At 32.9% G+C, this 12,513-nt stretch overlaps 1 protein-coding gene across 1 annotated transcript; it reads left to right on the top strand.

The window, feature by feature from the left end:
- The first annotated feature begins 8,097 nt into the window (after nt 1-8,097).
- RPK2 (receptor-like protein kinase 2) lies at nt 8,098-12,176 on the top strand. Its single transcript, XM_022299361.2, has one exon. It carries the CDS (start codon nt 8,358-8,360, stop codon nt 11,766-11,768), a length of 3,411 nt encoding a protein of 1,136 aa, XP_022155053.1. The 5' UTR covers nt 8,098-8,357; the 3' UTR covers nt 11,769-12,176.
- The last annotated feature ends 337 nt before the right edge of the window (nt 12,177-12,513 follow it).

The raw sequence follows: 12,513 nt of genomic DNA, 5'->3' as shown, positions 1-12,513 counted from the left end.
TATAAGTTACGTTGTTCGGGTTTTACATTGTCAATTTTTTTAACACCCCCATTAATTTTTTCAATGATTGGATTTAATTGTAACAATTTTATAAGTTTGAGGATATATTTAGAAAACATAGAAGTTTAATAGTAACAAGTTAAATTTTTTCAAGTGGATAGTTAAATCTATCACATAATTCTTGAACTAAAAAATAATCCCGTAGAGTTATAATGGTAGTATTTAATTGTAATAATTTCGTAAATTTGGAAGGAAAGAGGGCAATTGATCCCAACAAATTTAAATAGTGCAATTATAATTCAGAAGTGGTTTTTACCTTTTTTTTTTTTAATAATTATTAAAGTTTTCTTTTTTCACCTTTTAGAGATTATCTTGTCAATTTTATTTATCTATATTTACAATATTATTGGTATATTTACGTAGCACACTTTATATGGATGTCATGTCATTATCTCTCTTTGTAATTATGTTCAAAGAAAATGTGTCATAGAGACTAAATAATATGACCAAATTAAAAATTTTTAAACCATAGAAACCAAGTTGACACCCATATATGACTTATAAGGTTTTTAAATGATAATTTAACTTATTTGTTTTTTTTTTAATATTTTTCTATTTCAATTTTCCCTGAAAGCTGTGGCCAATATGATTTGTGAAAAAAATGAATTAATTTGTTATTGATATTTTGTTCTAAAAAAAAACTATTTTGAAACTAATTTTCAAATGAGCACCTAGATTCCAAACAAAACCATAGCCTCAAATTGATTTGGGAGTGGGCAAAGCTTTTGAAGTCTTTTTCATCTAAAAGAAAAATATTAATATAAAAAAAACATAGACAATAAAATTAATGACAAATTGATGTGTTAATTCAAAAGAAATTTAATTTGTCATGTCAATTAAACTTTATTCTTCATCATTAAAAAAGGTGTCAGCATCTATAAACTATGCAACCTTTTTCCTCCAAAAAGATGAGAAAAAGAAACTTGAAATATTTATGGTGATTCATTCAAGGACTAAATTGAAATAACAATCATTTGAGGGGGAAAAAGAAGAATAATTAACAATTAAATTAATTTTGTATTTAAATGGAATTAAATGGGTAATTTTGAGTTGTTCAGATGCTGCATTTTATTTAAAAATATATTTAATGTTTAAGAACACTTCTTTTTTCTGATTTATGAAATCTTTTACATGATAATTTCCAAAAAAAAAAATTTAAACAAAGAACAATAAAAATGAAGGTATTTTATTGTATTTTCAGTGTATCCTAATATCTTTTATATATATATATAAACCATTAAATTACTCAAAAGACACAAAAAATGTGGAAGCATGGATAAAATATTAAATAGTTTTGCAGCAATTATTCATGAAAAAGAAATGATTAAAATAATGATTTTTTAAAAGAATATAACATTACACATGAGATTTGACATTTCACATTTGAATTATAAGAAGGTTACTAATGTATTTAAACATTAATTAAAAAAAAAAAGTTCTCACTTTATCAAATAAATTATAAGTCCTTGTCATTACTATTTTTATCCATTCAATTCTATTAGTTTTTCAACCATTTTTTCTGTATTTTTCGACACATATTTTTTTTAAAGTTCGATGTCAGGTTGGAAATTTAAAACTTCCATTTTTTTTTATGATATATTCTTAACAAGTCGATGTAACTTAAATAGATTTACCATTATATAAATACAATAAAATTACATATTTAATTTGTATATTGTGTCATCAATCAATCCGAACATAGCTCAAATGATAAGGCATCATAATATCATCATATTTTAGTTTCTGTAATTTCATTATGGTTCCTACTTTCGAATTGTTCTATCTTGGTCCCTATACTTTTAAATTTGCTCATATTGATCCCTGTATTTTCGTTTTTTTCATTTTAGTCTTGTAATTTCAAAACGTTTGCTTTGGTTCTTTCTACTTTTGAAAAGTTACCATTTTAATCTCTATTTACAAAATTTTAACACAAATTTTATACACAATATAAAATATTTTAATACAAAACTATGACTACATTTCAGAAAATTAGTATAGTGTTGTGTTGAATTCAAAGAAGGAGATAAAATAAATAAATAAATGAACCACAACAGTTACTTTTTAAAAATACATGGATCAAAATGAACGATCAAAAAATACAAAAATTTAACTTAAAAAAATACTCAAACCTAGTCACAAATTAAGTAGATGAAAAAACGCTAAAAAATAATACTAAAATGCCTAAACTTAGTTTTAAAAAAATCAATATAGAAGAAAAAACACACGCACAAACAATAGCCCAAGTATAGTCATAAATCTTTTAAATAATTGAAACTCAATCATTTCTTTCTTTTTTCTTTGGAAGATATAAAGTGAAGTATGAAATTTGAACAAACAACATAGTGATAGATAATTAAATCTTGGAGCGGTCTCAATTCACGTGTAAATGAATAATAAGAAAAGCTATTTCACGTAATCTGAACTTAACTGAACTGGTTGAGCCACTTATCTTCCACCAAAAAGTCGTGAGTTCGAATACCTAATTATCCTTTCGTAGTGTTGTTGTACAAGAAAAGAGAGGGAAAAAAACTCTCCCACGAGTCAAAATCAAGAGTCAAAATCAAGAGTAAAATTTGTACCAAAAACTCAAAAATATCAATTAATATATTAAAAAAAATAAGATTTTCCAAATCACAGGAAAACATGGGAAAAGATTGTGAAGATCTTGAATAGAGGAAATGATTCCCCTTTTATTTTTCTTCTTTTTTTTTAGAATTTGTAATCTAAAAAATATCAAAAAGGACTTTTTATATGAAAGTTGATGCCATACTCAAGTTGGCTTTGATGATGATGAAACTTCCTTTCTCAACACACTAATAAGCTAATCATCCGAGGCAATCTAAACTCAACTATTTGAATTTGCTTTTAACTTATTATGAAACTACCTAATTTAGAAGTTACTTTCTCCTTATCAGCGTTATTAATATTGGATATTCAAATATAGTCTTGTATATGAATTGGGGAAGAATCTCTCCATTGTAGATGTTAAGATGACATTTCCAGTGGTACAAGACGTTTTAGGTAGAATTTCAAAGCAAAATTGTGTAAAAAATTGATTCAATTAGATGAAACTAAGTCATACTATATCAGTATCATTATCATGTCACATTATAAAGTTCACTGGTGGACTATACAATCAAGTGAGGCAAGAAGGGCATCCTAGGACGTTGGCATGGTGGCAAGAGCCTGGGTATTGACATCCAGGATCTAGGTTCGTACCCTCCTATGTCCGAAAAAAAAAAGGAGACAAGAAAGGGTAAAATTCTAAAATTGGTAGTGTAACTTGATTTGACTTAAACATTGTTGTTTCTTTGAAAAACATCATACACAGGTTCGATAAATATCTTTATCTTTGCAACATGTAATCTCTAGTTTTGCTCTCCATCGCAACCTTCGACATTACCAAACACACGGATAAAATCACACTTAAAGAGTCGTCTTCTTTCTCAACGAAGTACAATTTTCTTTTTGCAATGGGAACTCACATTTTTTTTCTTCCATGACTTATATCATATAGATTAGGTGAAAGTCTCACTTGATAGAGTACCCTTTTTTCCCAACCAAGTACAATATTTCTTTTTGCAATGGGTACCCACTTTTTTATTCTTCACTCCAAACCCTATGCCTTATGAGGAAGGAGACATTTTCTACTTTCACATTTCTTTTCAAGCTTAAATCTTTGGACTTTTTTTTAGATAATAATAAATAAATAAATAAGATGTTTAGACTTTCTTTCTCTATAGTTTTATGAGTTACAAATTTGGTCCCTGTGGTTTGACCAATCCTCACGAATCATCCAAAACGTTACATACAATACTGGATTGATGTTTTCTATATTGTTATCTGTGTTTGTTGATTATCTTTAAATTTTAAAATTTAGGTTGATGATGAAATAGAGGAAAATGAGTGGATTTTTAAATAATTAAGAATTGTTTTTTTTTTTTTAATGATACCAAATTGAGACATTTAAAATTATAAGAATCAAACCGAAACTAAATAATCTAAAATTATAAAGACGGAATTGAACTAAAACTATATAAATTAAATATACAATACAAGAAAAATGATGAGAACTGTATATAGTGGATCTTTCAAAAGTATACATGAAGTAAAACTATATAAATTAAATGTCAAAATCTAAAGATTAGAATATGACTTAAATCTAATCATAAAAAATAAACCTAGTTTCAAATAGACGATGAGATAATTTGTCCATTTAAATCGTGACAAGTTTAATAATCTATCTGGCACATAAAAGTATTATATTTTTTGTTGATACTTTTAAAATATATTATATATTTTTCGACATTATTTATAGAAGTTACATTAGTGTTTTGTATTAAATAGTATTTGATCTTTATACTTGGGAGTTTGGTTCATTTTGATTTATGTAGCTTTAAAAAATGACCATTTTATTATACATTTATAAAATTTTAACATAAATGTTACACACAATATAAACATTTTAATACAAACTTGTGACTACATTTCAAAAAAAAAAAAAATAGAGAGTGAACTATAGCGCTAAAATTTTAATCGAAATAAATGAGATAAAAATAAAAATTAAGGGACCAAAATTGTCATTTTTAAAAATAGAACAAGACCAATGTTTCAAAAATATATAGACTAAAATAAATAAAAGTACAAAAACTAAAATAGACATAACAACCAGGTCAAAAATATAATAACTAAAATATTATTTAAAGAAAACACATTTTTATGATTCTAACGTGCATAGCACGAAATTTGTACCAAAAATCCAATATAACCGTTTCTTTTAATTGTGAGTATTTATTTCTTTTCCTATGCACCTACACCCAAAAATGTCCTTTTCCTATCAAATTTAAATTTATTTGAAAATCCAACACAACTTTCTAATATACCTTCGACGCATTTGTTTATATAGACATCTATTGATATGATAAATGTCAATTAACATTGAGCTATATTTATATTGGGTTAAAAAATTAGGTTAGACGTCACTTTTAGTTCCCGTACTTTTAAATTTGTAATGATTTAGTTCATGAACTTTTGTATATAATAATTTATTCTTGTAGTTTAAAATTTAAGACAATTTAGTCTCTACTGTAAAAAATCTCATCAAAATTAAGTGTCGATTTTTATATATATAAATGGATAAAATGACGAGAGACCAAACGTGTTTATAGATTACAAAACCTAAATTGTTACATGACAAAAAAAATTCATACTCTTGATGAGATTTTTCACGATCAGGACTACATTGTTACAAATTTTATACTACGAAAACTAAATCTATTACATATTAGAGTTCATGATCTAAATTGTTATCAATTTGAAAGTACAAATACTAAATCATTACAAACTAAAGTTCAATAATTAAATTATTACTTCAACGGGAGTACAGACACCAAAAACGGTTTCTAACATGAATTTAACTAAACTGATTAAGATACATATCTCTAACTCAAAGGTAGTAAACTGAAACTCCAACTCCATGTTACTCTACTAAACAAAAATGATTTTCAACCCAAACTTTTTACATTTTAGGGAGTAAAATATAATGGATGAGATTTCAATTATTAGGACTAAAATAAGATTAAGAATATATTTATTTATTTAAATTTTGGGTATTTCTAAATTCAAAAATTCACCATTAGAAAATAATTTAGAGATGTAGAGGGAGAAATAAGAAATATCCTAATCTTTCTAATTTCTAAGTCAAAAAGTCAACTGGATGAATTTAAGTCAGCAAATGACTACTGGGCTTTTATGGGCATGGGCCCTGTCTTTTCTGGACCTCATTAACCCTATCAACCAAAATAAAGATAAAAAATAAAAAGGAAAGTAAAAAGAAGTTGTGGGTCCCACTTTAAGCTTCTGGAAGGACTCCCACATGGAATCCTTTTGCAAAATGCTATTAATAGGTAGTCTTAATTTGACTGTAAATGTTTTGAGGTTTTTTTTTTTTCATTTTACTTTCGATCTTTTAATTGGTTAGAATTAAAAAAATTATTAGCATTTACTAATAGGTCCAATACAATTCGTACCTTTAAAATGTTATTAAGAGAAATATTGACAACATAACCGCCTATCAAAACGGTCATAACAGTCTTGTTTCTCACCACTCACCTGTAGAAGAGAACCCGCTCCTTCGTATCAATTACGCAATTCTATCTAACGCTAATCTACTTAGTTCGAATTCAAATTGACTTTCAGCTTTTGAGCGTTCATTCGTTTTTTCCAGGTCTTTCTTTGATCTTGTTCGAGTGAATACTTAATTGATTACTCTGACACAATTTAGTATCAACATGTGTCTTGACCAGTTGAACTATGCTTAGATTGACAACAAATACTCTTAATATATGTTCTTTCAGTTTTGCTCGTAAGTGTTTTAATTTTATCCTTTTTTTTTAGTAATTTTATGTATTTCATCAAAACAAATTTAATAAGTTACAGATATAATTTATTTTCTTTAGAATATTAAATCACATATAAGAAAGATTTAAATCCTACGACCTCTTAAAAAAATAGATAAAAATTGAAACTGTTATCTACATACCATAAATATAAATATAATTTTGTTCCAAATATACCTCATCTTTTTTTTTAATTGTATTTTATGTTACCTCTGTAATTATTTTCTATATAATTATATAAATGCCTCATAAAAATAATTTAACTATTTAAAATAAAGGTTAAATTACAAATGTTACCCAAAACTTCCAAAATTATGTTTAAGAAAGGTAATTGAAGTTTGAAAAGTGTCCAAATAAGTGTTTTAATTTTTAATATTATGTCTAATAAATTATTGAACTTTCAATTTCGTGTCTAATGGATCACTGTCAATTTCATCATTTTAAAAATTTCATGGAACTATCACACACAAAATTTAATTTGTTAACACAGATGATGATCTCTTTCTTCCTCGTGGCTGGACTAGGCTGGCTTGGAAGCAAGCAAACTTATCCATCTTTAATTTAATTTTGAATGTTACATTGTAATGGGTCCATAAATTTTAGAAAATTAAAGTTGATAATTTATTTGATATTCTTAAACTTCAAATACCTATTAAACACAAAGTTGAAAGTTTGAGACTTATTATTAAACCTAACCTTAAAATTGTAGGGACTAAACTTGTAATTTAATATAAAATATATGCTAAATTACAGAAATGTCCCTAGACAATTAACATGGAAGCTTACCTAAAATTAAGTTTGAATTAGAGGGAATGTGGGAGAAACTATTGCTTTTAAAAGCGAGATTAGAGTAAAATGGAGTACAATTTGGCTTTTTCCCTTCTTAAAAATAAAAAATCCATCCACATTTTCTTTTTTTCAATTCACATCGTACATCTCCATGCTGTAAAACTAATATTACAATATCTAAAGGATTCTATTGGCCTTAACGAGACCATCACTTCAAGACTCTTAACCATCTTCTTTGTCTCTCTAACAACTATTCATCTGCAAAGATGTCGTCCAAATAGAGAAGCTAGCCCTCAAGCTTTTAATTGACAGGGTTGGGTTGGCCCGATCGTTCCCTGTTATAATTCTCCAATATCAACTAGACTAGTTGTTTCGATAGTAGATAATCCACTTCTAGCTTCCGTATATTTTTCGAAAAAGAACTATGACATAAATTTTAGAAAAACAACCCACTGTTTTCAAATCTAATATCGAAGAAGTAGAAAATTATTCGTTCGAAATATTAATATCATTTTCGTAAATACTAGTTTAAAAACGTTTATGAAAAATTAAAAAAATTAGTATTACCACTCTTGAAAAGATAGGAAGGATTTAGAGCGTAGCCTAAAATATATTATGTAAATGTAGTCTGTAGTGTGTAGTAAAGTGTAAACCTTAACTCCTCTCAATTTCTCATTCATTTATTGACTCAAGTGGACCCCACTTTTACTTGGTTTGTCCCGTGGACCCCACCTCCCACCTCCTCTATAGGACAAACAAGCCTAAATTCTCTCTCTATCTCTAAAAAAAATTCTTACGAGAAAAAAAAAAGAAGAAAAGAAAAATCACAAAAGACGAAGAACAAAGTTTATCAATCTTCAAAATTAGAGAAAAAGAGGAGGAAGAAGGAAAAAAAAAAGGAAAAACGCGTATTCTGTAAAGAACACAGTTTGAATCTTCTCTCTGTCTCTCTCTTCGTCTTCTCCTTGCCTTTCCCCTTTCTCTCTCTTGAACCAAAAAATTAGGGTTAGGGTTAGGGTTCTCAAAACCCTCGCTCTTCCTCTTCCCACGGGGTTTTCCGTTACGGAGGGCCTTTGATTCAGCTGTGGAGCCGTTTCCAGCTGTTCGGGAATGGGTTCCTCTTCCTCTTCCTTTTCGGTCATCAAATGGTTATTCTTCTCCGCACCCATCTCTCCATCACTGTTTCTTCTCGTCTCTGTCGTCTTCTTCTATCAAACTCAGCTCATCTCCGGCGATTCCGACAAATCCGCGCTTCTTCAGTTCAAAGCTGCGGTCTCCGATCCCTCGGGGTTGCTCTCCGGCTGGAGTGCGAACAGTTCCGACTACTGCTCCTGGTTTGGCATCTCCTGCGGGTTGAATTCGCGGGTTGTGTCGCTCAACATTTCCGGGAATGGTGGCGGAGGTAATTCGAATGGGTTTTCGTGCTCTGATTCTTCTAAATTTCCTCTATATGGATTGGGAGTCAGGAGGGGTTGTGTTGGTAATAGAGGATCGCTGCTGGGGAAGCTTCCGCCGGTGATTGGGAAGCTTACTGAGCTTAAAACTTTGTCGCTTGCCTTCAATGGCTTTGAGGGGGGATTTCCGAGTCAAATCTTGGACATGGAGAACTTGGAGGTTCTTGATCTGGAAGGAAACTCGCTAACTGGGTTGGTTCCCGATGATTTTGCTAGGTTGGGTAAGTTGCGGGTTCTCAACCTTGGGTTCAATAGGATTACTGGTGGGATTCCTAGCTCGCTTTCAGATTGTGCGAGTTTGGAGATCTTGAATTTAGCTGGGAATCAGTTGAATGGGACAATTCCGGAGTTTGTTGGTCGGTTAAGAGGGGTCTACTTGTCTTTCAATTTCTTTACAGGATCCATTACGAGTGAGCTCGGGAATAGCTGTGGGAAGCTTGAGCATCTCGATCTGTCTGGTAATTTTTTGGTCCGTGGGATTCCGAGCAATTTGGGGAATTGCATTCAGTTGCGGACTCTGTTGCTGTATTCTAATATGCTGGAAGAGGCCATTCCAGCCGAAATCGGTAAGCTGCAGAAGCTAGAAGTGCTCGATCTTTCGAGGAATAGCCTGAGCGGTCCGATACCCCCCGAGCTCGGAAACTGCCTGCAGTTGTCCGTCCTCGTGCTCTCGAATCTCTTTGATCCAATTCCCAAGATCAATTACACAGATGAAGACTCTCCAACTGAGGAACTTAGTAATGATAGTTATAACTACTTTGCGGGTTCCATACCTGAGGCAATAACGGCCCTTCCAAAACTGAGGATATTGTGGGCCCCAAGTGCAAACCTCAATGGCCAATTCCCTTCCAAATGGGGTAAGTGTGAAAACTTGGAGATGATCAACTTAGCTTCTAATTACCTTTCTGGGGAGCTTCCTACGGGGTTTAACGTCTGCAAAAAGCTCAAAGTCCTTGATTTAAGCTCGAACCGGCTTTCTGGAGAACTTGATAAAAACCTCCCAGTTGCTTATACGACTCTATTTGATCTTAGCGGTAACAACTTTGATGGTGAGATTCCTATGTTCTGTGACAAGGATTGCCCGCCACTGCGTTCGGATGGATATTTGGGTTTTGCTGATGCATCGTCCCGGTATTTTTCATTTTTTGCCACTAGCGTTCAAGGTGCAACCCCTCTCGAATTTCTTGGAGATGGTGATCTGATAGTACATAACTTCGGGGAAAATAACTTTACAGGCAATCTTTTGTCGTTCCCAATAGCACACGAAAGAATGGGAAGGAGAACTGTTTATGCTTATCTTGTGGGTGGAAATAAGCTCACCGGACCATTTCCTGATAGTTTATTTGAGAAATGCGAGTATTTGGGGGGACTGATCCTTAATGTTAGCAGCAATAGAATATCTGGTCCATTTTCTGTGACATTTGGTAAAAAGTGTAGTTCTCTCAAGTTCTTGGATGCATCTGGGAATCAGATGACTGGGCAGGTACCTGCTAGCTTTGGTGAGCTTTTATCTCTGAATCACCTGAACCTAAGTCGGAACAAGTTTCAGTATCAAATACCGACTTCTCTCGGTCAGGTGGCTGATTTGAAGTACCTTTGTTTGGCTGGCAATAACTTTAATGGTTCTATACCTTCCACCTTAGGTCAGTTGCAGTCTTTGGAGTTGCTGGATCTCTCGTATAACGATCTTTCGGGTGAAATTCCGAGTGATCTTGTTAACTTGAGAGGCCTAAAAGTTCTGCTGCTCAATAATAATTCACTCTCTGGACAGGTTCCCTCTGGTTTGGCAAATGTTACCACGCTATCTGCTTTTAATGTGTCGTTCAATAACTTGTCTGGTTCCCTGCCATCAAGTAACAACATGATTAAATGTAGTGGTGCGATCGGAAATCCTTACCTCCGCTCGTGCCATATGTCTTCTCTGGCGGTGCCATCATCTGAAATGCAAGGTGCGGTGGGCGACCCGAGTAGTCTTGCAGCTTCACCGTCTGGTGCTGCAACCCAAACAAGTGGAGGTGGCAGCTTCAATTCAATTGAGATAGCATCCATTACATCTGCCTCCGCCATTGTTTCTGTTCTTATAGCTTTGATTATTCTGTTTCTATATACCCGAAAGTGGAACACGAGGTCTAAAGTTCTCGGATCAATGAGAAAGGAAGTAACGGTTTTTACTGATATCGGGGTTTCCCTGACATTTGAGAATGTGGTGCGTGCGACAAGTAATTTCAATGCCAGCAACTGCATTGGCAGTGGAGGGTTTGGGGCAACTTACAAGGCAGAGATCTCCTCCGGGGTGTTAGTCGCAATAAAACGGCTTGCTGTAGGTCGGTTTCAAGGCGTCCAACAGTTCGATGCAGAAATTAAAACTCTCGGAAGGCTGCGCCACCCGAATCTAGTCACCTTAATTGGTTACCATGCCAGTGAAACAGAGATGTTTCTGATATATAATTATTTGCCTGGTGGTAATCTGGAAAAATTCATCCAGGAGAGGTCTACAAGGGCGGTTGACTGGAGAATACTTCACAAGATTGCACTGGACATAGCCCGCGCGCTCGCATATCTTCACGATCAGTGTGTACCACGAGTCCTCCACCGCGACGTAAAGCCAAGTAACATACTATTAGACGACGATTTCAATGCTTATCTCTCTGATTTTGGATTGGCCAGGCTTCTCGGGACATCTGAAACCCATGCTACCACAGGTGTGGCTGGAACTTTCGGCTACGTCGCTCCCGAATACGCCATGACTTGCCGTGTCTCCGATAAAGCAGACGTGTACAGTTACGGCGTGGTGCTTCTCGAGCTACTCTCGGACAAGAAAGCGCTAGATCCCTCATTTTCCTCGTACGGTAACGGTTTCAACATCGTAGCTTGGGCATGTATGCTGCTTCGGCAGGGGCGTGCCAAGGAGTTCTTCACATCAGGGTTGTGGGAGGTAGGCCCCCATGACGATCTGGTTGAAGTATTACACTTAGCAGTTGTATGTACAGTTGACTCTCTCTCAACGAGGCCGACGATGAAGCTGGTCGTACGACGGCTTAAGCAGCTACAACCGCCGTCATGTTAGCGGGGACGGGCGAGCAGGCGATACAGGCATTTATTGACATAGTTAATTTGTAGAAGATTAGAGAGAGGCAGATTGTAATTTGTGTTTTCTTTCTTATGACTGCAAAAGCCACTGCCCTGGCCATAGGTTGGTTGGTTGCTTGAGTTCTAAAATTGTAAGTTAATTTTCTCTTGTAAATTCTAATATAGTTGTGCCCTCAAATTCTTTTTTTTTTTTCTATAAAAAGAAGTTTGCTGATTTGTGGATGAGGGAGAGGAGAGGGATCTGTTTGATGAATCTGCAGGCAAACAAAACAAAAGTTGCAGATTATGTTCTCATCTTCAAATGATGTTTACACGCCTGTATATCATATTACTTCTTATTTATTGTTAAATAAAAACTTATGGAATACAATTTCTCTCTTTCAAACTCCCGCTTTCATATTTTAATCGATTGACGTCAATGATATATGTTTTAATCGGTTGAGTATCTATTGAGTTCTATTGATGGTAGGTCTCGTCCAATCTGTTGACATCAATGATATATGTTTTAATCCGTTGAGTTCGATATTTCTATTGGTCGCAGGTCTCGTCCAAAGAAATGCAGGTCTGTTTTTTTCAAATCAGTACAAATAGTAAATTTTATTTACACTTTTTGATTTTCAACCGTAAATAATGATTTTTTGTTATCAAATTACTCTGGTTGAATATAATCCTATTATATTTATTATGTTATTTTAAATTTATTCTTTCTTAAAATTAGAATA

The sequence above is a fragment of the Momordica charantia genome (genome assembly GCF_013281855.1).
Source record: "Momordica charantia cultivar OHB3-1 chromosome 8 unlocalized genomic scaffold, Mcharantia_2.0 BLBB01000008.1, whole genome shotgun sequence".
NCBI classification, from domain to species: Eukaryota; Viridiplantae; Streptophyta; class Magnoliopsida; order Cucurbitales; family Cucurbitaceae; genus Momordica; species Momordica charantia.
Note: the sequence above shows the minus strand (reverse complement) of the source record. Positions and strands in the feature narration are given on the sequence as shown.

What these genes read in the sequence shown, in the direction of transcription:
- RPK2 (XM_022299361.2), top strand. Translation starts at nt 8,358, where the DNA reads ATGGGTTCCTCTTCCTCTTCCTTTTCGGTCATCAAATGGTTATTCTTC.